At 36.0% G+C, this 26,400-nt stretch overlaps 1 protein-coding gene across 21 annotated transcripts in view; it reads left to right on the top strand.

Annotated features, from left to right (window-relative positions):
* Positions 1-26,400, top strand: part of VTI1A (vesicle transport through interaction with t-SNAREs 1A) — a 356,187-nt gene that overhangs the window by 61,051 nt on the left and 268,736 nt on the right. For 15 of the 21 annotated variants that reach the window (XM_037904208.2, XM_043551805.1, XM_037904201.2 and 12 more), the window contains exons 4-6: positions 10,716-10,793; positions 17,159-17,179; positions 21,948-22,032. In XM_037904208.2, coding sequence (XP_037760136.1) covers positions 10,716-10,793; positions 17,159-17,179; positions 21,948-22,032 — 184 coding nt within the window. The remainder of the gene's footprint in view (positions 1-10,715; positions 10,794-17,158; positions 17,180-21,947; positions 22,033-26,400) is intronic. The other 6 variants (XM_037904203.2, XM_037904214.2, XM_043551802.1 and 3 more) reach the window with 1 other exon arrangement.

Here is a 26,400-nt window from a genome sequence, read left to right as displayed (position 1 = left end):
AAAGTTCTGTGATCCATCAGTGGAAGATTTCAGAGTAGCAGCCGTGTTAGTCTGTATTCTCAAAAAGAAAAGGAGGACTTGTGGCACCTTAGAGACTAACACATTTATTTGAGCATAAGCTTTCGTGAGCTACAGCTCACTTCATCGGAGCTGTAGCTTATGCTCAAATAAATACATTTGTTAGTCTCTAAGGTGCCACAAGTACTCCTTTTTTCTTTTTATCAGTGGAAAGGGGCTGACTGTTCCAGAGGGATGCTTGGAGGACGCGGGGGTTAGTGTTTATGCCTATCGCCAACCTGCGGAGGGCTGAAAGGTAGCTTGTGTTGCCAGAAGCTGGTGGTTTCAGGGAGCTGATCCACAGCAGGCACAGACAAGACTTCCTCATGCTAAGGGCAGGTAGTGGTTAGGTGTTTCACAACCCTGGAGATCTCTGGGAAGTGTCAGAGTTATTTTGAAGTATGTGGGGTTGGCAATACTACATTCACTGTACGCTTCCTGTCTGTCTATGTAGCAGATAATTTTTATTTGGTGAAAAATGGTCTGGTAAAACATGTTCCTAAACTATGCTCTGCAAAACACTTGGTGGCGGTGCATGGAGAGCTGGTTGGTCATGTGGTACTAGCTGTTTTCCTTATTTGCCTTATACAGCTGAGAGGACCAGAGTAGATGTATCATATGGCTATCTGCGTACTTTTGCATCTAAGCAATTGCTATGTTTGCTACAGGATTGTTACATGAGTGGGAGGGGAAAGGGTCTGTATGAACATTAATTGGGAATCATATAATCTATTAGATAATCTTTCTAATATTGAGAAATCCAAGCTACAAAGAACTTTCAGAACCCTGGTATTTAATTCATATGGTCCAGAAATGTCCAGTAGAAGAGATGTTACAGTGTTCTGCGACACTGTTCATAGAAATTAATTTGGCTTGATGTTATGCCCATTACTTGTGACTTTCTTGGGAGTTTCATTTCAATTTCATAAGCGTAGTGATTGGCATGCTGGTATGAATAGTTGAATTTAAAGAAAAAATCGCAAACTCTGAGGAAAAGTATAAAGGGGACAGGGTTAAGTCGATAAACTATAGGCAGTGGATTATTTACTGACTTTCATCTGATAGAGCATAAAGCAGGAACTGCCAGTCATCAGCTTGTGGAAAAAAGCTAGAAAAAGCCAAGTCTGAGCAATTGACCTAGTATTTTATCAAGTTAGCTATCGATTCAGCACAGCATGTATCTACTAGTTCTATCCCAGCAATGCCTGCCTGCAGCCTGGTATGTTGCCATAAAGGTGGGCATGTACTCCTCCTTCAATATGCTGTGAACTAGAGAGCCTAATTTTGGCCATTAAACTGTTAACATTATTAAACACAAAGGAGTGTGTGTGTGTGTGTGTGTGTGAGAGAGAGAGAGACCGACCTCTGTTAGTATAATCTGAGTGCTAATGTTAATAAGAAATTCTGGAAATTTAGAAATTAGTATTCAGATAGCAATGTTAACTTGGGTGTGTTGCACACACATAATTTTTTGTTTTTTTTGTTAACTGTTTTACTTAATGTTAGGGTGACTAGACAGCAATTGTGAAAAATCGGGACAGGAGGTCAGGGATAATAGGATAACAGGAGTGTTTTGCGAGATTCCCTTGGTAATAAGAGAAGAGATCATTTTGACTCCCAATGATGTTTTGACAACAGATAAAATATGCACTCAACAGGGTTGAGATCTGTGACAGAGTCACAGTAACCGAAAAGTGCAAGATCGAGGTTTAAAAATCATGTAAAGAAATCAGCTTTCAAGAGGTTCCTCTGCTGCTAGATTAAACTGCTATGTGTTCATGGCATAAGAGAGTAGAAAAAGAGGGGAAAAAATTCTAGCATTCACAGATAGCAGCCACTTCAGACCACTTACATGTAGACTTTCATTACAAACCCCTGTTTCTTCAATACCCAATTCTGAGAGCCTAGGCAAAGGATAATAAGCCGCTAATCAACAGATGGAGGCAGGAAATAAAACTGAGAGGAACCTTAAAAATATCTGTTAATCATTAGGCTGCATGCATATATGTCTGCTTTCTGTCCAAGTTGGTTTGAAGTGTTTTTCAGGGCATAGTGCAGAGAGAGGCAGCTGTGACCCCTTAGATGACTCATCCTGGCCCTCTTAACTTTTCTCCAGAATGGTCTGGACAAGAATTTGAATGCAGGTTTACCTGTCACCTTTCTGTTCCTGGTGAGACAGGGTAGACCAGATCTCAAGAGAAAACTACTCAATAGCAGCAGCTGAGACGCTCAAACTTAGTCCTCTGGGTGTTTAACTTGGCTCTAAATACCCTCACAAGATTTTCATTTAAATACATGACAAAAGTGAATGACATGCCACCTCAGTCAGATGTCTAGTTATTTACTGGAACAAAGTGACATTGTCAGTCTCTTTTTCTTCCTAAATTTGTCTTCTCCCCTTCAACCTCACTCAGTAGATGGTCTTTCCTTTCACCCAAAGTCGTCGGATGAAGTGTTTGCAGTAGATTATAGAATAGTTCCCCAAGGGAAGCAGTGGAAGACACATTGTATAGGATATTGAAACTAGATTGAAGTTCTAATGTCAGGAGGAATCCTCTGTTGGTCTAGCTAGTATATTCTATGTCTAATTTCTATTTTGTGAAATTTTAATTTAGAAATTAACACTGTCAGAGAGGCCAGTTACTCGTCGGAAGACTGTGAACAAAGGCCAGTGGTAATCAAAAATTAATAAGTCAGGAAGGTGTCTTGTGGCATGTTGTAAGGATTGGTGTTAACTGTGTTTTATTGTGACAGAATATTCACACCCTACACACTAGTGTAATAATCTTTGTCCACTGTATGCCTTGCAAGGTATCATCTAAAAACTAATAATTTGCTAGTCAGGATTGTCCTGTTAAAATACGTGTGGCAACATGGTATGTGAAGTTATGAGATTTCCCTGTATGATGTTAAGAGTTTATGATCAAAACAGGTCCTGACCTGAAGTGTTTGGTCAGTAACTTTGCCGGAAGCATGTGATGAAAAAGTTTGCTTCAATCTAATATTATTTTTAGGCACTAGTAAGCTTTTTTTAAAAAAATCGTATCTGACTTTTATGCCTCAGTACTTGTACTCACTTAAAATCTATCTCTTTGTCGTTAATAAACTTCTTTTATGGGTTTATCTAATCCACGCTTTAAATTGGTGTTTGGGTGATGCTGTTTAAGACAATAAACTGGTATACTGCTCCCTTCAAGGAGTAAGGGACTTAAATATTCGTACTGTCCAGGAGAGGTACAGAACCTACCTTTCTGGGCAGTTCAGGATATACATTTTGGGGGCACCCTGCAGTTGGGGCCACCCTGCAGTACAACCAAGGCTGGTGAGAACCAGAGCGTAACTGGCAAACTGCAGCTACACACACACTCAGGGTGTGGCTTGCATGCTGGAAGGCTGTTCATGAGCGGCCCAGGTGGGAGCTACGTCAGCAAGGCATTGTGAGGCACCCAAGGGTTGCGGGGCAGGGATGACATATCCCCTCACTAGTCTCACTGTGACTACCCAGTATGTCATGCTTATTAAGCACTTTTGTTTATATATTGGAAAGGGAACAAATAGCACGTGAATGAACTTTGCAGATGAAATTACATTGAGAGGTTTTCCTGTGTAAAATAGAGGAATTCTACAAAAGGGCATAGAATGGATAGAAACATTCTATCCATTCTATGGGAAAAATACAAATGAATACATCTGGGGGATAATAATCAGAAGTAATTTTCAATGGAAGGGAGACATCTGGACTGTGGGAATGCTTCAAGAATCCTGGAGGTAATAGTCGACAGCTGATTAGATATGAGTTTGCAGTGCAAAAGGCAGGTGAGGTTTCAGGCCGCATACAGAGAGACACCTCTTAGTTTAATAGTAATTTTCTATCTATCTAAACTCTGGTGAGATCACAGCTAGAATGCTTTGACCAGATTATGGCATCTGATTGAAGTTGTTGACAAACTGTTGTACAGCGCTTCTAAGAACCAACTACATGTCTAAAGAGACTGAAGAAATAGGCTTCTGATGAAGGATTAAAAGAATTAAATATACTTAACTTGCTTAAGCAATGCCTAAAATTGCGAGAGGGAGTGTGGTAACTTCAAAAACATCCAAAAGGTAAAAACACCAAGTAGAGAGGAACTATTTAGCATGGTTTTTGGATACATATGTAATCAATAGTAATGCAGTGCCTTTCTTAGCTTTTTCATGTTTACATTTATATCCTTAATATTGTATCACATCATCTTTTTGTATGCAGTGTCCATTTGAATTAGAAGTAGTGATGATGAACTTTTGAGCACCATCTGTAAAGGATGCTTTTGGTCTGTGACCTTTGGTTTTGGGAAAGCCTTTTCTTTAGTAAGTTATTAACATTAGAAAGCAGAGTTCAGCTAAATGTTGGACTTTTTTGTGAATACAAATGTCTCTTCACATTAGAAATCTGCTTCTGTTACTCCTAATGTGCACACAGAAACAATGAATTACAATTCTCTCACAGGTAACCTGCATTCTTCCCTAATTATGTGTATAATCTAGTAGGTTGTTTTAACATTGGCCATCTTGGTGACATGCATAGTCCATTGGTCATGAGGTTTGCGGTAGAAGTTGTTTTGTTGGCAGAAGCTGCATTTTTCACCAACAACATAATACAGAGTGTGTATTCTTATGGGGGTTATCTTGACCTTCATGTCTGCTCTCACCCCATAATGAAGCTGAAAAAGTATCTGAAGATGATTGTTGAAAAGAATGTTTATAGACTTGTGACTTCTGCGTAGAATGTGTGATGCTCTCTCTGCATTAACTTCACATTAACATTTTTACTGATGGTTTGATTTGGCTGTGCTCTTGTTGGAAGACATTTGATTTTGTGAAGTGGCAGCATTCAAATTATAGGTTGTAATCTTGTTTTCTGTAGTTTGCCTGTAACAATTTGGGGGGAGGAGGGAGATTTGAAGTGTTTCAGGGATTGACTTTTGTCATCTAAACAATTCTGTTGGATTGATGCTTTCATTCACCTTAGTTTTTATTTGGGGACGGGAAGTGATCAGAGCGGTTTATTTTCTATGGGTATAAAGCATATCATCTTTAAATTTTAACTTTTCTTTGAAAACAGTTGAAAGTTGGTTTTTTATTACATTCCAGATTAGCAATGTGGAATCAGTTTCTTGCCTTGTAGACAGAACTGATCAGAAGTTAGTTTTCTACACTTGGTTAAGCCCCTTTTGGATTGAGGTCTGAAATAGTTTGATAAAATGACCTCGTTGACATACAAATATAGAAGTTCAATTTGTTGCCTTCATGTGACCTGTTTTTGAGACCATCTGCTGAAAAATGTTTTTGAAGCAGTTAGGATAAGATCTGTTCATGACACTAAAGTTGAATGCATTTTCTTTAAAAAGTTGTCAATATGATTTAACTCTCCATAAAAAGACACTGTCCGCTGAATACTTTAAAAGTAGACTAATTAAAAAAGCTCTGTTATTTCTGTCAGAGCACCCTTTAAATAGAGAGACCAATTTTTCTCTCCTAAAAAAATCAGAAAACACGTTTGAAGAGCTTTCTGCTTCACAGAGGATGCTTTAAGGAAGGAATTAAGGTTCCAATCCTGCAACATATAATGTGTGAGGATAGCAGTCTGCTCAAACATGGTACATTGCTGGATCAGGTCTTAGCTTTCCAACTTTACGGGGGCAACGTGAAACTGTCTATGCACAAAGTACATAAATACGTTTTTAAAAATAGAATTTCTCCCCACTAACTGTATTAAATTATAGTAATCTTAGATGTTCCTGGTATTTACAGTAGGTGCAGTTTTCAGACAGAAATGTGATTTCTTTGAAGTGGGCAGTGTTTCTTTAGCCATCTGAAATACTCTAGAAAACCGTATATTGAAAAAGAAAAAAGTATCGGCAAAACTTTTTATTGTTTATAGATTTATCACACGGTTTACCAAAAAAAAAAAAAAAAATTCTTGTAACCATTCTGAAATACATCGAGGTGGAAAAGTACGGCTGGGCAAAAGGAATAACTGGGCTAGAGTGGGCCATTTGTCTGAAATATATCTAGCTTTGGGCGTCTGTAGACTAGTTCGATTAGTAATTGGGAGAAACGCTGTTCCTTAGTTTAGTTACGAAAACATGCAATGCTCTGCATCAGTTATTTGGCTCACTGCTGAAAGTACATAGAAACGAGGAGCAGGGGCTAGTGCTTTCCCTTACCAATGTGAACATTGCGGATGAGTAATTAAAATATAGAATGTGGAAAAGTAGGCCGGAATTGACTAGAAATGAATAAGCATGCATTCTGTTGTACAGATGTTGGGAACAGATTATTTCGGGCACCTCTATCTAAATCTTATTGGATTACTATGTAAAATCAGTCATATGCCATGTAGATTGTTTTTCTTCCCATTGCTGTTTCCTTCTTTATTTTGAGATGTAGCTGTATAGGTAGTAATTTAGCAAAATATCCTGTCTGCCAGGTGTGGGAACTAGCTGATTGTATTGTAATACCAGATCATTACTTAATTCATATGCAACATAGCCTAGCATATGGAAAGCATTATAAATCTATTTACAGTGTGGCTGGTCTGATGATAACATTATATTACATTCCCAGGTGAGGCAATTTAAGCAATTGGTTTGCCATGTGTAGGCTATGGAAATTAGCTTCTAGTATGCTTTAGTAATAGACTAACTTCATTGTTATGCTCAGATTAGTATAACAGAATTCTTACACTTGAGTTGCATGTACCCTACTTCACATGTAAAATCATACAGGGGGTGGTACTGCAGATCACAGTTCTCAATTAGTTTAAGCTGAGTTAATTCATTTTATTTCTAATTTTAACTGTGGCTGCCCATGAACACATTCAGTTCAGTAGGGAAATGTTAAGGCTTGGGTCAAGTAGACAGATTGTTTAAAGCCAAATTGCCAGACAGAACTGAGCAAGTGTATCTGTGTGAACAGGGCTTTAAGAAAATCACCCAATCGGTATGTAAAAATCTTGTTCATAAACCAAGTGAGATCTGCCTAGAATCAGAAATTATTCCTTGGCAGAAGGTCTGAGTACTGTAGTACATTTAAAGCAGCTACTGAAACTTTCTTTGTCTAGAAGTTCTTCTGGCTAGTACCTTAGGCCCTTCGTGTAACTGTGGGCATGTATACTATACCGCTTATGATCTCTGAGCGTGTACACGTATACCAATACACTCAGTAACGTTAAACACTTGTGCACAGAACTTAGCACATATACATACAAAATGCAAGAAAAACTTCTACTGTATTTGACAAACCTTTGCAGAGAAAAACTGTACATAGAAGGTCTGAAACTCATATTGAGCTGCCCAGAAAATGCATTGGATTACAAACTCTGTAAAGCTTCTGTCTTTTCTAGAAACATACATATAAAGTACCAGTAGACAGTGGTAACTGACAACTAAGACTAAAAATGTTGACAATTTTTTGATTTGCCTGGTTAGCTTATGTATAGAAGTCATTAACTATTTATAAAATGCATTATGAATTGGGTTCCTTCAAACTGTAGCAGAATGTGTGACATTTCCAGCTCAAACTATCATGCTTGCATTTGGCTAAAGTACATATTTATATACTGTTGATAGTTATGAAGAAAAAAAATCTTAAAATATTTATAATGATCAGATTTGTATTAATCCGTTTTCTTGTTTTTAATTTTGATTAGCCAAATATAAGTATTAGCCAAATTACTACAATCATTATTTTTATTTTTTGTTAAAGAAAATAAAGTATTGATGTTTTGTACAAATCCTGATAGAACAAATGAGCACTTTAGTTCCAAGGTCCTTTTATATTATTGATTCAGGTGGTGGTGAAACTGTGATTAAAAAGTAATATCAAATTATTTATTGATTAAGGCAAAGAGTTGCACCTAGTCGTAGTCAAAAGATTATTTCTTTCAGTACAACTGCTGATTTTCTAATCAGGACAGATCATTGTAATAAAAGAACAATGGTACAGACATTATTAGCTGCACTTATATTGACATGAAGGATAGGTATAGTGTCTTTTTGAGGGGGAAAAAAATAGAATGATTGCAAAAATGTTGTGATTCTTTGTCATAAAGCACACTTTTTCTCATACAGTCCCTTGTAAATTGGAACAATCACCACTTTAATCATTCAAATGAATTATGTGAAACCAAGAACTCCTCAAACTCTCTATAATTAGCCAAATGGTACACCTGACAACAAACTAATGGAGCATGATGTTTACCATTGCAAGGTAATAGTGAGAAATATGGTTAACATTACCAATGTCCATGGTGCTGCGCTGTTAGGTGATTGTGTAAGACTGTACACTTAGATTGCTGGACCTCATGTGTAGAGATTGGATCTTAACTAAAAAAGATTAGATATTTATTGTAGTGTTGTAGCTGTGTTGGTCCCAGGATATTAGAGAGACAAGGTGGGTGAGGTAATATCTTTTACAGAAGTTGATCCAGTAAAAGATATTACCTCACCCACGTTGTCTCTCTAGATATTTATTGACATATATTTGTAATTTCCTTCCTTGTTTGATGTGTATCGAGTAAAAATATGAAAATAATATAATTGAGCAATCTATGCCAATTTGTTGGCTTTTTGGTGAAAAAAGAGAAAAACAAAACCCATCTCCATATGATTTCTTGCATACTGTGGAGTGTTTTAGTCCCCCATAGTGATGAAATGAATAATTTAAACAGGCAGCTCTGATACCACAGCCTGTTTAAAGGTTCTCATTTCCTTTAATGCTGTAGACTACTTTTGCTTGGATAGTATGAAACTGCTGCGGCTGAGATCTCCAAGTAGGGAAAAAGAAATTTAGCACAGTTCAATTCTTGTAGTAGGTTCATGGTATGCTTTGTCCTTGCTATGTATAGCTGTAGCTTTAGTATATATTCTAGTATTGAACACGAGCAGTTGCACCACAAATTGGTAAGCATTATAATGATGATGATCGTGAAAGGGCAAACCTTAATCATAAAGGATAAACAGCTTAAAATGTTGCATGTAAGCTGGGTGGTGCCCTGGCTTAGTTCATTGGTAGTCTTCTTCCCAGTGGTGACCAATTTTCATATTTTTATTTGGTCACAAATGCAATGAATTTCCCCGGGCTTAGTCTACTCTCTAGTAAACTGTGTCTGCATCCCAAACTGAGGCAAGTTTTTGGTACACTTGGCAGCCAACTCAGGTAAGATCTAGGATTGCTGGTTTCAGAGTAACAGCCGTGTTAGTCTGTATTCGCAAAAAGAAAAGGAGTACTTATGGCACCTTAGAGACTAACCAATTTATTTGAGCATAAGCTTTTGTGAGCTACAGCTCACTTCATCGGGTGCATACTGTGTAGAAGATCTTTTGCTTTGTGTGTATAAAAGATCTTCTACACGTTCCACAGTATGCATCCGATGAGGTGAGCTGTAGCTCACGAAAGCTTATGCTCAAATAAATTGGTTAGTCTCTAAGGTGCCACAAGTACTCCTTTTCTTTTCTCTAGGATTGCTGTGTTTCATGAGTTGTTGCTACAGGTACTACTGTAGGTCGGAACTGGAGTGCTTTGGCAGAGCTGTGCAGGGAAGCTTCCACAGACAAAGTCTAGTTGTCGGAGTATTAGTTCTAGCCACTTCCTTTCATGTATATTAAAACTTGTCATATCCATGTTTAATTTAAAAAAGCTATAAAACAATCAATTAAAATACCCTTTTTCCTTTCAGTGGTAAATGTAAAAAATTGAAGCAGGAAAGTAAAATGGTACTGTACAGTTCGCTGGCAGCCACAAAACTTTAAGGCTGAGCTCTATCTCTGGAATTCTAACACACCATGGTGCCTAAGTGACCTTGGGATGGTTGTTTGAACCTTTGTTTTCAACTGTTCATAGCTTTCTTAAAAATATGCTAATTTGGAATCAATAGGGATGAATATTTAATGAGACAGTCTGGAGTTTGAAGACAGTACAAATCATGACATGGTCTCTTAGGCCCATATTTGGCTTTCTGATTTTACCAAGTTTTGATGTGTTTATATAAAGTGAAGTAAACTAACATTTCCCAATACTGTTGTCCCTCTTCTTCCCTCCCCCTCGCCCACATACCCAGCCCTCAGATTTCTTATGGTCTTTTTTTCCCCATAGGCCTTTACAGTAACAGCAAAGAAAACCTTATTTATTTTCTAGATCTGTCATTTTAAACCCTTTTTGGCCAATGTACATTGTTAAAAAGTTATCTCTTTGATGTAGGAAAAGCTCAGCTTTCCCTTCCCTGTTTCATGACATTACTACTGTTTTAGTTCAAGAGTTCCCATTCCAGGTAATAAGATAGCTTCAGATAAATACATCTATGCCTCTATAAACACTTCTGCGGTAATATGTAAAATGTTCTAGTTCTCAAAACTTGAATAGCATACTGTATATCCAAGTACTTTACTAGGCAAGTTTTGTTGATGAACGTGACTTTTTACAATCTCCTCAAATATGTTAATATTTTTCCAATAATATATGTTGAAATTCTGCAGTTAAGGAACTTTTCAGTAACTTTACTTGCAGATTTTTATCAAATAGGTATCCATTAGGGGGCTCTCGAGGTTTAAAATGATCAGCCTTGAGACCGATGGCTTCGAAGGTTTACTTCCTAACCCTTTTTTCTTTTTGTTTTACAGAAAAGGTCACGGATTGCCTACAGTGACGAGGTGCGGAATGAGCTCCTAGGGGATGATGGGAATTCCTCAGAGAACCAGGTAGGATGCTAATCAAGAAGCCCTAGTGGGTGGCTGGAGGGTGAAGGAGGTCACTGGCACACTGGGCTTCTCAAGCTGCTCCTTAACAGCATTAGCAACAACTCATGTGGAAATGATACTGTTTAATGCAAAGCTGGGGTCTTAATCAACTTCAAAATGTTTCTTGGAGATCTTACATTTAACCCTTTACCTTGTGATCACTGTCTGCTATCTTTAAAAAAAATCTTTTCTTCTCTTTTCTTTATTATTTAGTACTTAGGGAATAACTTGAAACGCACTGTTTGCTGACAAAGCCAGGGTCTTCACCTCAAACACATGTAAAAGGAATAAAAAAGTACATAATGCAGCTTTGATAATAATGCAGTATAATTAAATCAACACTGGCAGGCAAAACAAATGAAAGTGAGCTCTCAGAATTGAACAGTACCCCTCACTTTCCTTGTGTGCCTTCCTTTCTTAACCAGGTTTTCTTTCCGTGTTCCAAAAATGCAAGTTGTACCAGTAAAAGCCTGTAATTCTCTCTCACACATTGTATTAGAGTTTATAATGTTATATACTTCTTTTTATGAAAGGATGCTTAATTACTATAAGCCCTCCTTGAGTTTTATCATGAAATTGTTATTCAGGACACTATCATCATGGTTCTTAAAAGGTCATAAAAATGATAAAGGAAACACTATTTTCAGAGGGATCTAACCCACCTATTAATACTTCATCTGGGATTCAAACTTGTCTTCCAAGTTTTCTATCTGAAAACCAAATTTTATTTTAAATCAATTCCCTTGTCTTCCCTCACACCAAAATTAGCATGTGGTACTTTTAAATTAGAAGTTATTTTAAAGTTTACTTGAATAATATTTTTTTTTTGCTGTGGTAACTTTGATTTTACAAGTGAAGCTTGGTAAATGATTACTTAACAATAAATTCAATTATTTGGATATTGTAAATTGGGGAGAAATAAGGACCAAATTCTGGAGTTCTATTCAGTTCTGACTTCAGTATGAGTTTTGCCTCAGGAATAGCTGAGTTAAAACTAAGTGAGGGACAAATCCTGAAGTCTTTAAATGTCCAAAATATTGAGATTAAAAAGGTTGAGTACTGAGCAAGTACAATATCAGCAGAACAATATTAAAAGGATAATTGGTAATTTACATGATGGACTTTAATGCGTATATTGATGAAATCATATATTGTATTTAAGATTAATGTATAATATAAAAAGAGTCTGTAATAGCTTTAGACACATATTTAAAGAGGCAGATATACAAGGTATGAGTTGAAAGTTTGTTTTTTTTTAAATACAAAAAAGTATGACTGTTTTAGGGAGAGAATTTTCATAATTTGCATGTCATCATCATAAGTTCAAACATATAAAGGTGTTAAGATAGAATTTGGGTTTTCACATCTTTTAACTACACCACTGTTTTCACATTTTAAGAGAAATTTGTGTGAGATCAGACATAAAAGGGCAGGTGTGGTAAGAAGTTTTACTTATAACAGAATACCTAATGTGTGAGTGCGATATAAAATGTTGTTTTTGCTTTTTAAGGAAAGGCTGAATAACTGATTCACAGGAGCACTTTTTGTGAGATGTGATCTCTTTTCGAAACTCTCAGGGAGGAAAAAAAATGGTCTCCCCTAAAAGAGTTATATAATAATGTAATTTTAAAATTATATGCCAGCGTGGGGTTTGTTTGTTTTTGATCTTTGAAATGACCACTTGTTACCTAGGGTAAAATGTGGAGGGGGGAGAACACTTGGTTCTCTTCAGAAATGTAAATCTGTATTTGCAACTCATGTCTTAAACTTGACACACTTTGTACCACCACCCAAAAAAAAATTATTTTTTTTTGTTTTCTTTTTTGACAAACTTTTTATAAGCATGAAACTCTGCTGTGAAACTGGCTTATTTCTTTTAAATACATGAAGACTAATGTTCACAAAGATCTTCCTCATATTTATTGGATTGCTCCAATTCTTTCTATCACTTTTTCATATGAAAATATAATGATGATTATACTTGTTATAGCTAAGAAAATACTTAATCATAAGAGTATCATCTTGGGTACATGCATCTGGCTGGTTATCACACACACAAACTTTTTAGTCTAAAGTTTGACATACCATTCGGTGCTGTTTTTTTAAATCAACCATAAATGTAAGTTTTGAGTATTTTTATGTGAATAATTAGCCAACTATGTAGAAGTATTTAATCCAATAACCCAAAAAGCTGTTGCCCTTTGTACTGATATCAAAAGCAGTTTATAAATATAAAACTTTACCTGTCCAACATAACATCCCAATATAACTGAAAACTATATGAAATATTAGGGGTATCTCTCTCATGTGCAAAAGTTTGTTTTAATGTTGTTTGACAGAGTAAGTCAGGTGGAAGGACTAACCCTCAGTGTAATCCAGGGTTTAGACTAATTAATTATTTGTTATGTTTGGATTAAATTGACTAAATGAAGTGCTGTTTGTCTTTTCCTGCAATATTCAAACCTAGTTTTTTCTTAATGATTAAATCAATGAAAAACAGGTGTTGCCTAAGAATTTCTGCTTTAGCAAACTAGAAATATTGGTAAAATCCATCACTGGAGGAGATAAATATCAGGGTAGGCTTGAGGGTTAGCCAGGTGAGGGAGAGAGAAACTTCTAAGCTTGTACAATTCTTTAGATGGAACATTGGCGGTCACATTAAACTTTTTTATAACTGTTTCTTGGAGAGGAAAGGCAAATGGAATTGAATATATTTATATATGATAGTGGATTAAGTTAACTGAAAATAAGATTGGGGGGAAAGTAAAGAATCAGTTGCCTGGTTAGTCTTTTGTTTATTCAACTGTTAGCTCTTTATTCATGTTTCAAAGATATAGTTGCAACGATATACACAACTTAGTGGATACACAGAATATGCCTGAGGTTATGCAGGTAAACAAGTACACAGAATTCAGTCTCCAGTTGTTCCTCAAAACAGATCTGCATAGGAACAATTAATATTGCAAAACATTGCAAATGAGGGTGTCCTGGTCTTTTCCCCGCTTAAGAAATTATCATCATGTGTACAGACAACTATGTCTGAGAGCATGGTCATGACTCCATGCTTATGCCAAGATACGGCTAGTGTATAATAGGTACAGTATATAAAAGCTGCTAGTGTTGTCAAAATATGTACAAATTCCAGCAATCAAAATTTCTTTTAAAATTAATATATCTTTGTTTGGTATGGTAGATACTAGTGATGGCATGCTGTATTTAATGAAGTAATTGCTTGCTTTGTATACATTAATTTTCTCCTAATTTAAATCCAGTGAACATAATCAGATAAAAGCACATTGAGTTATAAAAATATGAGACGAAAAAAAACCAGCCACCCTATTGTGCATGTTTGGGTTATCGTTTTTTCCAGGACCGTTGTCTTAAGCAGGACTTTTACTTTCAAGACATATTTGTCATTCAGACTGGCAGTATTTATCAAATTCCTTGAAAGACTTGAGCGCTTCAATGCAGTGCTACAGTGCTTAAAGTTGTGACTTCCATTTACTAGTTATATGGTTGCTTTATGTGATGACTCCATATATTTTTAGAAAGCATCTATAGGGTTAAATAAGAAACCTTTTTATGCCAAAAATATAGCATGCAGGTATTTATAGCATTACCAATCTGTTTGTTTGAAATATATAACTATTGCCTTCCATTCCCAAACTAGATTTGCTAATATGTTTGAGTAAATACTTAATTTAACTTTCTGGTTAACTAATAAGTGTGTGTGTGTGTGTGTGTGTATGTGTGTGTGTTTTACATCACACACTGTATGTGTGATTTGTGGTAAAAGGAAAAAATGTTGTGGCTACTTAATTTCGGACTACAAAGTTCTGATAATATTAGATTTGGGCTTGCTGTGCATAAAGTACGTCAAACTTCAGTTACAGACCAGGGGGTGAAGTTGGTCAATTTAATTCCCCGAGATCTAAAGAAGGTTGGTATCATTTCATATAGCCCTGGCAGAGCAGATCATTACCAGACACAAATCTGTTCGTTACATGCCGAGGGTTTATAGCAAAATAAATAGACTGTCATCATAAGTTCAGAAAATTGTGTGTTCGACCCACGATAATGTGTAAAGGGCGTTTAATAGAGTTCAGCATTTATTCGTTATCTGTATGCGGACAGAGACAACAGTAGCGTTATCAGCTTTTTAAAAAAAACTTGGGTAGTTTTCTGTGTCATGTGACACGCCTCACAGATGCACACACGCGCACACACACACACACACACACACACTGCGGCGCCGTTTTGATTTTAGTCACAGCAGAAGGCTTAGCCACAAGAGATTCCGCTGGTTCAAACCAGCATAAACCAGATTTTTTTTCTTTTTTTCTTTTTTTTTTTTTTAGCCTACAAAGGAACAGATTACCTCTTGTATCAATTCCGTATTGGGAGGGGAAAAAAATCTTTGTTTCAAAAATATGCTGATTATCATAAACTAAAATGGTGGCAGTATATATTTAAATGCTGTTTACAACTGAGCAGCAAGCTTAATAAAAACACATACGTAAAAATTAAAAAGGCAATATGTTTCCTTCAAGTGCATTGTTAGATGGCAAAAAAATACATCTTTTGTTAATTTGAATGAATATCTCTCAGACAACATTTAAAAAAAAATCTCCCATTACCTAGCTTAGCTGCAAATCCTATGCAGAGCTTAAATTCAGCCATGCAGCACAAACAAGATAGAACATTTTTTGTTTGGAACCTATTGAAAAAACAAATGTGCAGCGTTTTGAAACTCTCTCTGATTATAGCAGGGTGGCATGCCCCAAATGGGCTCTATTGCAGGAGAGTAGTTTTAAACTTTGGCCCTTTAAGTATCATAGTCAACTGAAGAATGGTGACCTCAGAAAGAAAAGATAGCTATGTGATCAACTCCCAGATCATCTCTTTCTAAAGAGACGTAATGTTTGCCTTTTTGGGGAAGGAAGGGGGGGAAGATAGAGAGAGAGACTGATTTATGCTAGGCCAAGTACTTGATTTTAAGAAGTGGTTTGGTGGGTAAAGAGTGTGGTTTTCTTTATATCAAATTCTTGGAAGTTTCCTTTATCTTTCATTTTAAGTTACTGCAATTACCCTCCTAATTTATATGGTTAGTAACCTTTTGTCTCTTGTTTTTTGGTAATGGGTTGAAGTATAGGTTTAATTTTAGACCGACCATATGAAATACTAGGGAACCAATGGATTTTTATTTTTGGTCGTCTCTCTTGCTGGAAATTCTCAGTATTTGTAAACATTCTCATCTTATATAGAAGTTGAATATTAGTCTTGTGAAATTGTAAATGAAATATGAGCATAGACTGAGATTGTCACTGTCCAATTCAACTGGAATCGGTGAGAAAGCTCTGTTTTTTCATACAGACCATCCCTTTGTATACACTTATTGTGAGTAATTGTACTATTTTGTTCTAGTACAACAAACTAATGGATCGCTCTCCATTTTGAGAGATACATGTTACAGTGTAGTTGGTATTCAAGCTAGTTGGGTTTTTTTAAATAGTCCTGCCAATACAATGGTATTAATAGTGTTAAAAAGGTAGATTGCAGTGAACTGGACTGATTTACGAACACACCTTTATTTAAAAATATATAAAATATAGTGATCCTGAATTAGGATGCATATGCAAAGTGGATTTTTTTTTAAATAAATCATGTTTCATGATAGCCATTATTCCTTTTACCTATAATAAATGTATTGTGCACTAAATAAGTATTCTCTTACACTAACCCACATAAGCTGGGTTGTTTTTAACTGGAAAAAAGGTTGTTATAATAGGTTCAATAATAACAATGCATTTACATTCTGAATGAGAATTATATGAATTGGTGTACCAGTGACAAACTATAAAGATACTATAGTCTATTAATAAGTCAGATCTGTTAGTAAAATAAGAAACCAGTTGTCACAACTAAAAAAATACAGAAAACATCCTGAAAACTTGTATATACAAAACCACTTCAGCTGTACAATCTTAGAAGAGAGGAACAGTAAACTTGTTTTTTCTTTATAATATAGACTTCTATGAAGTCATTCCCCTTTATTTCATGATGGTGTCTTAGATGTGGTTTAAAAGAGAATTTCACACTATTCTCTTTGTTTAATGTGACAGTGTGAGAAAGTGATCTTTATTCGTTCAAAAAACTCTGCATGTAGTCTATGTTTAGGTTCTTTTAATGTGTTTGTCTGTGATTTTTAAATGCTAAACATGTAAACAGATAAATTGTCAATGTTAATTCTGTATCCTGTCACACAACTGATCTTTCTTTCCTGCCATTTCTTTCCTTTTTATCTTTTTTGTGCGTTCATGTTGCAGTTGATAAAATTACGTGAAGAGGTGAGTACTTTCTTGCTTTTTGTTGTCTAGCTTTCCCTTTAAAGTTGAGTTTCCAAATCTGAAAGTAGATCTTTTTGTTTATTGTTGCAGGGAAATCTACACAAAGCAAAAATATTGATTACATTGCTTAAAAATATTCACTGTTATGTGTTTCCTCTCCCCCCCATACACTATACACTTACATGGGACTCCCTAGATCAAACCTTAGAAATTAAAATTCTTTGATAGCAGAGAGAATTTTTAAAGGCATTGGAAAAAGAAGGAAAAAAACTATGATTTGATCTGTTCGAATATCATGATCAGATCAAGTGTAGTAGTAATCTTGTTTGCATCACAAAATCTTTGATGGGGTAAATACATTTGTACATTGGTATTGTAAATGTAAGCATTGCTTTGATGAAAACCTGTATTGTAACACTATCAAACATATGTAATACTTCACTGTGCAATGAATTTAGTTTAGAGCAATTGTAATACCTATTGTATGAACGCACTGCATACACAGTGAAAATGTAGTACAAGTAGACCCATCAATATTTATTATTTGTGTGTATGTGGTAGATCTGTAGGTGTAACACGAAAGATCAGTATTCTGAAGCACCTGTCCTTTCACTTAGGAAATGGCTCATAAATATTTAGAGCCAGAAGTCTAAGTTTTTTATGGTCAGTTACTGAAATTTTGTTGTGTATTTTCTAAAGATGCTGTCCACTGTAGTATGTTGTTGGGGTGTGTGTGTGTGTGGGGGGGGGGGGATGTGCAAAAGCAGGTACTTGCGCTGCTTTTATTATTTTTTTCTAATTACTACCAAGAAGGGTTTAGTAGAGTCATAGTTACTAGCAGGCCAAATTTCTGAGTAGACTCCTAGAGAGAGCTCCTACTAAGCACAGTATTAACATTTTCGTATGGTATGTTAGTCTTGTCTTTATTACCTTCTGACTGAACAACACGACGATGATGATGAACTGACAAATCAATAATGGACATTACACTCTGGAAAAAGTATTTGTCGTAAGTTCTAGGTGCGATGATGGGAGAGAACTGGGAACTAACCAAAGCAATAGCAACAAAGGGGAGTTTGATTTAACAAGGCTTTAATTTTTTTTAAAGAATCTTTCACCAGTGTCCTAGTCACACTGCTTGTCTCTCCTTCCCAGTCCAAAATGGATCTAGTTGATAATGAGAAGAAAAAGAAAGCTTAAAAACAAAGTAAATATATGAGACAAAGTGAAAGCCCTACCTAGTTCCCCTCCTTAATATTTTCTTTATAGTCCCTGTATTTAAACAGATAAGAATGTCGTTGCAAGGATTCTAATAATGTGATTTCTGACTATTAAGACCAGATATGACTTGTAGCAAAGGATAGTTCTTTAGACTCACACTTGCCGAGCCCTTTCATGGAAGCACATAGACGTGCATATGTGTGTAGATTTATAGAAGGCTGCAATAGGAGCATTTTGCTAACAAATCATGTTTTTTTTTAATAAACATGGTTACTGACCATTTGCAAGATACTTTCAAAATTGAATGCAGACTATGAGCACAACTGCCACTTAAATAGTAAATTTTGTATAATAATAGTGATGAACATTAAAACAATCACATTCCAACAAATTAGATAATTCAGCATTTGTTCCAAAGGGCCATGCCTTTGTCTTTAATCAAATCTTTGAGACTTTAAATCCTTTTGTATATCAACCTAATGAATCACGTTGTATGACATACTAGTAATTTCTTCATCTTTCATTATTTTGTAAGTTTTATCAGTTACCTTTTTTGTCATCTCACTGCATGTTCTGGGAGCCACCAAAGTATGTATCCAATTAAAGAATTATAATTCTGGGTAGACTGTGATTGAATTGACAGAGAAATAATTTAAAATGTATTGAGTTTGTGTTCTATCTATACAATAGGTTATAATTGTGGTTGTATTTTATATTGAGTGTGAAATGCACATTGGAATCTAAATGAAGCATTGACTCAGGAGTGGTTCTAAACTAGTCACATAGTAAAACATCAAGGCTTCCCTAATTATAGTTCTCCTAAGGAGGTATGAACTGATTTTAAAAAAAAATTGTGATTTGCCATACTGTTTGTTAATAAAAAGTACTCTTCCTCTCATTCCAGGGCTCTATTCTAACACACATGCAGTACACAGAATTCTATGGAGGCTGTGTTGCTCTGTCTTTTTAGTTTCTGAAATCTCAGTTTGAATCCAGCCCACATGGAATGATTAAATCTCTAGTGATAGCATGCCACTTTGCAAAACTTCCTCATATAACTCCAGATGGAGGCTCTTTCTGAAGCTACAAGACAGACCTTACTACCCACCTTACAAAGGGTAGGGGATAGTGTGAGAGAATGAGTTTGGGGAGGGGTGGGAAGGAGTTGAAAGCATCAGCTGCTACTGTAGTTCATTGCCTTTCATGACCAAAAGGACGGTATTCATGCAAAACCAAACACAGAATGTAAATAACACCATCCCTTAGAACAAAAATTAGATTTTATTGTAGAATGACTTAGGTGCAAAGGTTTTGAAATCAGAGGTAAAACGCAGCACTGAGTTCATGTTAGGTCTGAATTCACAATACTCTAGTGTTCTAATTGCTTAGAGTAGGGCTCGGCTGGACTCGGGTGTCTTGCATTGCTTTTTCAGTATAATTTTTTCTTATCAACTGTATACAAACACACACACTAAAATACTCGCATTTTTGATTGGATAAGTGAGTTGAATTATAACTGCGTACAATGTGAATTCTGATTTCCTCCTCGCACACTTCATCAGATCAAAAAAGCTTTTTAATTTTAAGCATATGACAACACTAAATAACTCTCCTGTGATTAGAAGGTGCTATGGGTTGTGCTGAGTCCTGGAGACTGTAACTACAGTATTTGAAGTGTCTCTTCTTAACTTTTGGAATTCTCATCTTTTAAACCCCGAAGTATCTCTGCTGATCCTATAATCTCAGCTTTCCTTTCTTAAGGAAAATATTTTTGACACATTATTATACAGATATGGCTCATTCGTTTTAAAGTTTAAACTAACATAAATTGAGTCTCAATACAATTTTTTTTTTTACAAATTGCATTGTAAGCGGACACATTTCTTTAAACAGGGTGTATGAGCCATAGAGAAAAAGAGGCTGTTATTATGAAAAGCTACCTTTTAAAAAAAAAAAATTACATAAAATTAACACTAATTATTTAGATTGGCCAGGAGTCCTAAGAACACGCACCACTCTAGCTGCCATTATGATTTCAATTAGAACACTGTAACTTATGTTTTTAAATGTTAAGTGCTTGTGCTTTTTTTTTTTTTTCTTGGTGGCCTGCCCACCATGAACGTAAAGGCTTTTGTGCAATTTACTCTTAACCTATCCACTGTGTATTAGACGACTCTATTAATTATTATAGACTGTTATTGCAGCTTTCCTGACCTTCACTTTGGGTCCTATCTGTGCTGATCTAAATGCATTGTTTTAATGATTTAAAAAAAAAAAATTCAAGGCAAGCTTTGATGTGGCTTTAGCTGCCTCGATCGTCTGGCCGCATCTCAGAGATGTGTCACCTATGCCGGGAGGGAATAGGAAAATCACGTTTTGAATGGTAATGATAACATACTAATCACTTCCTTTCTTTGAAGATAGAAGCGAGATATTCTGTCAGCATCCCTGGCTGCTAGAGCTTGGAGGCATTGGTCTAGGTGTATTAGCTTAAGTGTGCATGTCAATACAGCTTGCATCTCCCAAGATCCATAGGGGCTCATTAGAGCAAGGTAGATCGTTTCGGTAGACAGCCACTCAGATAATATGTATGGCACCTCCTTTTTATTATTATCATCAGAAAGCATTCCTTCGATATTTTTTTTTTAATGACGTCTGTCAACAAGGCAAAGTTGTAGGAGTTGTTTTTGACACATACCAAAATTGTTTTTTGGGGTGAAGGAAGGGTTGGTGAAAGCAGGAGTCTGATTAGTTTATACATATTTCTGACAGCTTGATTAGAACTAGTCTAGTGTTAGTACTCTAAAAAGAGAGTCGTTTATGGGTGGACCATAAAACAGTGAAAACAATCATTTCACCTTTGCACTATAACTAATTATTGTAAAAATGTGTACAGTGTTATATTTTTGCTGGAGTTCATAAAAAAAAATCTCTTTATGTACATAAACAAGCATGTACCTTTTTAAAAGGTTTTGGTGTATATCTTTAGCTATAGACACCAGTGTTTTGTTGCTGTATGTGTTTATATCAAGCAGTCCTAAAGATATATCTGCTGTTTACTATTCTGTAAGAGTAGAATTTTGTTTTTATACAGTAGTACTTTCCATAGTAGTACAGACGAAGTAGAAATATACTCCACTGAAAATTGTTAATATTAAAACTTACCACCTGCAATAATAATGATGATTTGTGAAATTATTGTTCAGTAGAAAATGTGGATGCTTATGTATGATAAAATGGGGAATAAATCTTGAAGTTGATCTTCAGGCAGTGCCCATATATAACAGAAGCACTAGATTTGATCAGCGTGCTCATGTAATAACAATGAAGCACATATTCACTCTTTCAAAACAAAATGATTGGTACACATAATTATGATTGATCACAGAACCTGCCTCTCCCAATGGTGCTTGTAATAGGCTATTCTGTGAAATATCTGTAGATATTTTTATGTTTTGGCATATGAAAGCATAATTAAAAAAAGTGTCGGGGGGGGGAGAACATTGTAGACTGCAGTCTGATTTTTTTTTTCCTTTTTCTTTTTCAGAGGGCACATCTGCTCGATAACACAGAGAGGCTGGAAAGGTCATCTCGGAGACTAGAGGCTGGATACCAAATAGCAGTGGAAACCGGTAAGAATTCTGAGAGTGAGCAAATTGTCTTGCTTATGCACAGCAGTCTTCACAACACATGACATTTCAGGGAAACTTCAAAGGCGAAGCAGAGACAGCAGCCCGAGATGTGGTTTACATATTGGGGAGACAATTGGGAGCTTATTTGCACTTATCTTTTTTCAAGTTAAAAGGCATGACATCTACTGAAAACAGTTCCTGAGGTTTAAAAGTATACATCTGAAAAAAGATGGAATACTTTGTCTAAATTCTACATTTGTCTTAATGTGCAGTTACATGTTGTCAGTTTACCCACCCGCAATGATTGCTAGCACACACTGTAGACTCCAGTTGTTTTCGTCTTTTACTTTTATTGATATATGTAAAAATTATTTTAATAAATCTGAAATAAATTTTAATAAATATTAACTAGAGACTAATAAATAATAAGGTTGCCAACTCAACTTTCTTGAAATCGATTCTGCAACAGATTGTTCAGGTTTTTTTATATAATGTAGGTAGCAAATTGTACTTTATTTTGTTCAGTTTTTACAGATTCAAAGGAAAGAAGGCTAAATCAAAGCTTAATTTATTATTTTTATTATTGATAGTAACTCTTTTCAATTGGTACTTTCAAAATGGCTTCATTAAATTATACCTATCAGTGTTTTTACAACAACAACAACGCAACAATAACTAAGCCCCCAAAGTCTAATCTCCTTAATTTATGAATACGTTTATGCAAAATTATGGAAAGTTTCATGCCTATTTATATTTTAAAAGTAAAATAATTTTCTGGGAGACGATTCTAATTAATTGATATATGCTGGTATCCTACAGAATCCAGTATGTATTATTTAAAAGGTAAACTAAGTTTAACCCTTGTAAAGACAAATATTGTTATGTTGTTGTTGTTGTAAATAACATATAATTAATATGTCCACATTTAAATTATTCTGGACTTAGTGACACGAAAAATAATGTAAAAGAAGTTGGCAACATACCATATGTGAAAGGGAAAATTAAGTAATTACTCATGAAGAGGTCAGAAAAATGGAAATGAACACCGTATCAGTAAAGGTAGCTTTGCTGTAAGTTCTCAGAACGTCCTAGCAGTGACCACAACTCTTGTGGAGAAGGACTATTTTAATGAGTTAAAAATTCAACTCTCTGCTTTGTTATTCTATCATGTTTTTTCCCAACCAAAGGCTATGTAGAATTGCTGTCTCTCAGTTACTGGTGAAAGTAGTTTATTCCTTCCTCCCACCCTTTGGAATATGGTATCTTAAAAAGAGCCATCCAGTTAACTTCCATTACCTGTGTCTCCATGGCCATCTCTGATATGTATATATGAGTATGGGCCAGGTCCTCAACTGATGTAAACTGATAATTTCATTGACTTCCCTGGACTTACACCAATTGACACCCGCTGTCCCTCTATATCCCTCTCTGTGATCTAAGGTGCAGTTTTTGTTTTATAAGCTGCACAGACATTTTCACTTGGAAGTATTAGCATCACTGGAATGCAATTTTCTCCTGCAACTTGTTGTGGGAAGAAGATTAGTAAATTTTCCCAGTGTTGACTATGAGGGTTTTGGGAAATAATAAAATTATATTAATTCAGTACAATTATATTAATTCAGTACAGTAATTCAGTACACATGTGGAGCTGTGGTATAATCATTCTGTGTAGTGTTGCCACATAAGTACAAAATCTCCATTTTTGAACCCCGATTATCACTAAATTGGCTTTCAGACCTAGATCTCCCATGATGATGAAAGGAGAAGGTGACAACCATTAGATGTCCATTGTATTATGTTTTTTTAATATGTATGAAGCCCTTTCTAATTAAGTCAGATTACTTTCACTTTTGAAATACTCAGTAGTTCAAATCCATTTTAGGACTCTCTATAAAATATTTTTGTTATATTCATTGGCAGTTCATAATATTAAAAAAAACCAAAATATATTATACTGTATTAAACCTCCTGTGATCTGCTAAGGATTAATCTGAGATCGCATAGCAAATTTCATACAGGGTGCTTATTGCCACATGTTAACTCAACTGCCATAAATTGGAAGTTTTTTGTCATTTGTCTCTTTAAATTGTTTACCTCTCCAGTCATTCATATATTTGGGAATACAGGCCAAGAAATATTGGGTGTAACTTCCTTCTGACTTCCATCTTTCAGTGGGTAAGCACCTAAGGGTACTGGATCCTCAACAGGAGGCAACATACATCACCTTAGCTAGGATCCAATCTGAAATCAACTGTTAGGACTTCAGAATTTACAGGTTGTGACCTATGGAAATTAAATATATGGGGAGACCTTCTGAATGATTAAGGATTAAATTTGCCATATTCCAGGTGGCCCCAATGGCACCCCATGACCAATTAACTTTAGTAAAGCCAAAGGTAGTGTGGATCACTAGTACTGGGATGCATTTCACCCTAAATATTAATAGGGATTCATTCCTAACTTAACAAGTGTTGGAGTGCTGATGCAGTAGCACAGCGATTGTACATTCAGTCCAAGCTCTATTTAATTGCTTCTTAGTCATTTAAATGTGTTGAGCTGTACTTCACATGATTCAAACTATACACAGGTCTCATGTCATATGATTTTTGTAAAGAAACCATTTCTTATAGGGATTACGTTCTTGATGGCCTCAATGTTGTCTGTAATAATTAGAATGAGACATAATAATGGCTGACAGACTTGTAAATTCTACTTGCCCCCGGCAAGGATATTTTTTCTGTTGATCAATGGGGAAAAAAATTATTTGCACCTTTTTTCCCCCATTGTTGTTCACCATCCTGGTAAAGAGGAGACAAGCAGGTAGATTCTTTCTGTGGATTGGCGGGAGACTTTTTTTCCAATTTTGAATGGAATACATTTTGTAACTCCTTAGGGTCAAATTTTAGTTGCATCCTAACTGAATTCTAGAGTTTCCTGCTCTTCCCTGTAGAAATTATGTAATATGGGAGTGTATCTCTCTCTATCCAACTTTATATATAACTTTTGCAAGCAGGATAGCTTCTCTGAATGTGCAAAAGTTCAAAATGCCTTGTTTAATTCATCTTCAGAAAAGTAATTGGAGTGAAAGTAGTCAGTAATGTGTTGTGTCAGTGGGGGGAAAAAAAAGAACTAGCTCAAACCTCATGTGAGGCCATCGTGGTTGGATAGCTTTCAGCAAGACCTTCCTGACTGCTAAATGCTTTCTGAAAGAGAATACTGAAATTAATATCTAGACTAGGGCTGTCGATTAATCACAGTTAACTCATGTGATTAACTCAAAAAAATTAATTGCAATTAAAAAAATTAATTGCAATTAATCACACTGTTAAACAATAGAATACCCGTTGAAATTTAGTAAATATTTTTGAATGTTTTTCTACATTTCCAAATGTATTGATTTCTATTACAACATAGAATACAAAGTGTACAGTGCTCACTTTATATTATTTTTATTACAAATATTTGCACTGTAAAAATGATAAAAGAAATAGTGTTTTTCAATTCACATCGTACAAGTACTGTAGTGCAATCTCTTTATCGTGACAGTGTAATTTACAAATGTAGGGGTTTTTGTTACATTATTGCACTCAACAACAAAACAATTTAAAACTCTAGAGCCTACTAGTCCACTCAGTCCTACTTCTTGTTCAGCTAATCACTAAGACAAACAAGTTTGTTTACGTTTATGGGAGATACTGCTGCCTGCTTCTTATTTACAATGTCCCCTGAAAGTGAGAATAGACGTTCGCATGGCACTTTTGTAGCCAGCGTTGCAAGGTATTTACGTGCCAGATGTGCTAAACATTTGTTTGCCTTTTCGTGCTTTGGCCACCATTCCAGAGGACATGCTTCCATGCAGATGACGCTCATTAAAAACAATAATACATTCATTAAATTTTTGACTGAACTCCTTGTGGGAGAATTGTATGTCTCTTGTTCTGTTTTACCTGCATTCTGCCATATACACCTCTACCCCGATATAACGCAGCCTGATATAACATGAATTCAGATATAATGCGGTAAAGCAGCGCTCTGGGAGGCGGGGCTGCGTGCTCCGGCGGATCAGCACATTAGCCTGTCTGGCTCCCACACGCTGCTCTGAGCGGTGTGTTAAGGGTGCCGGGCGGGGGCCAAGGGAAACAGGGGTCGATTCAGATGTTCAGGGGCAGTGCGGCGGGGTGGGGGGCGGCTCATGGCTGGAAGTTTATGCCCCAGCCCGGGTGCCTGCGGTTGGAGGGAACAGGTCGGTGCTGCAGCCCCGGCTCCGCGCCTCCCACACCCTGGACAGGGGCAGCTGCGCGCTCCCCTGGCTGGGTGGTTTTGCTGTTGCCGCCGCCGCTTCATTCGGCTCCTGCCTCCCTCCCGTGC

The sequence above is a fragment of the Chelonia mydas genome, chromosome 7 (assembly GCF_015237465.2).
Source record: "Chelonia mydas isolate rCheMyd1 chromosome 7, rCheMyd1.pri.v2, whole genome shotgun sequence".
In the NCBI taxonomy this organism is placed as follows: domain Eukaryota; kingdom Metazoa; phylum Chordata; order Testudines; family Cheloniidae; genus Chelonia; species Chelonia mydas.
Note: the sequence above shows the minus strand (reverse complement) of the source record. Positions and strands in the feature narration are given on the sequence as shown.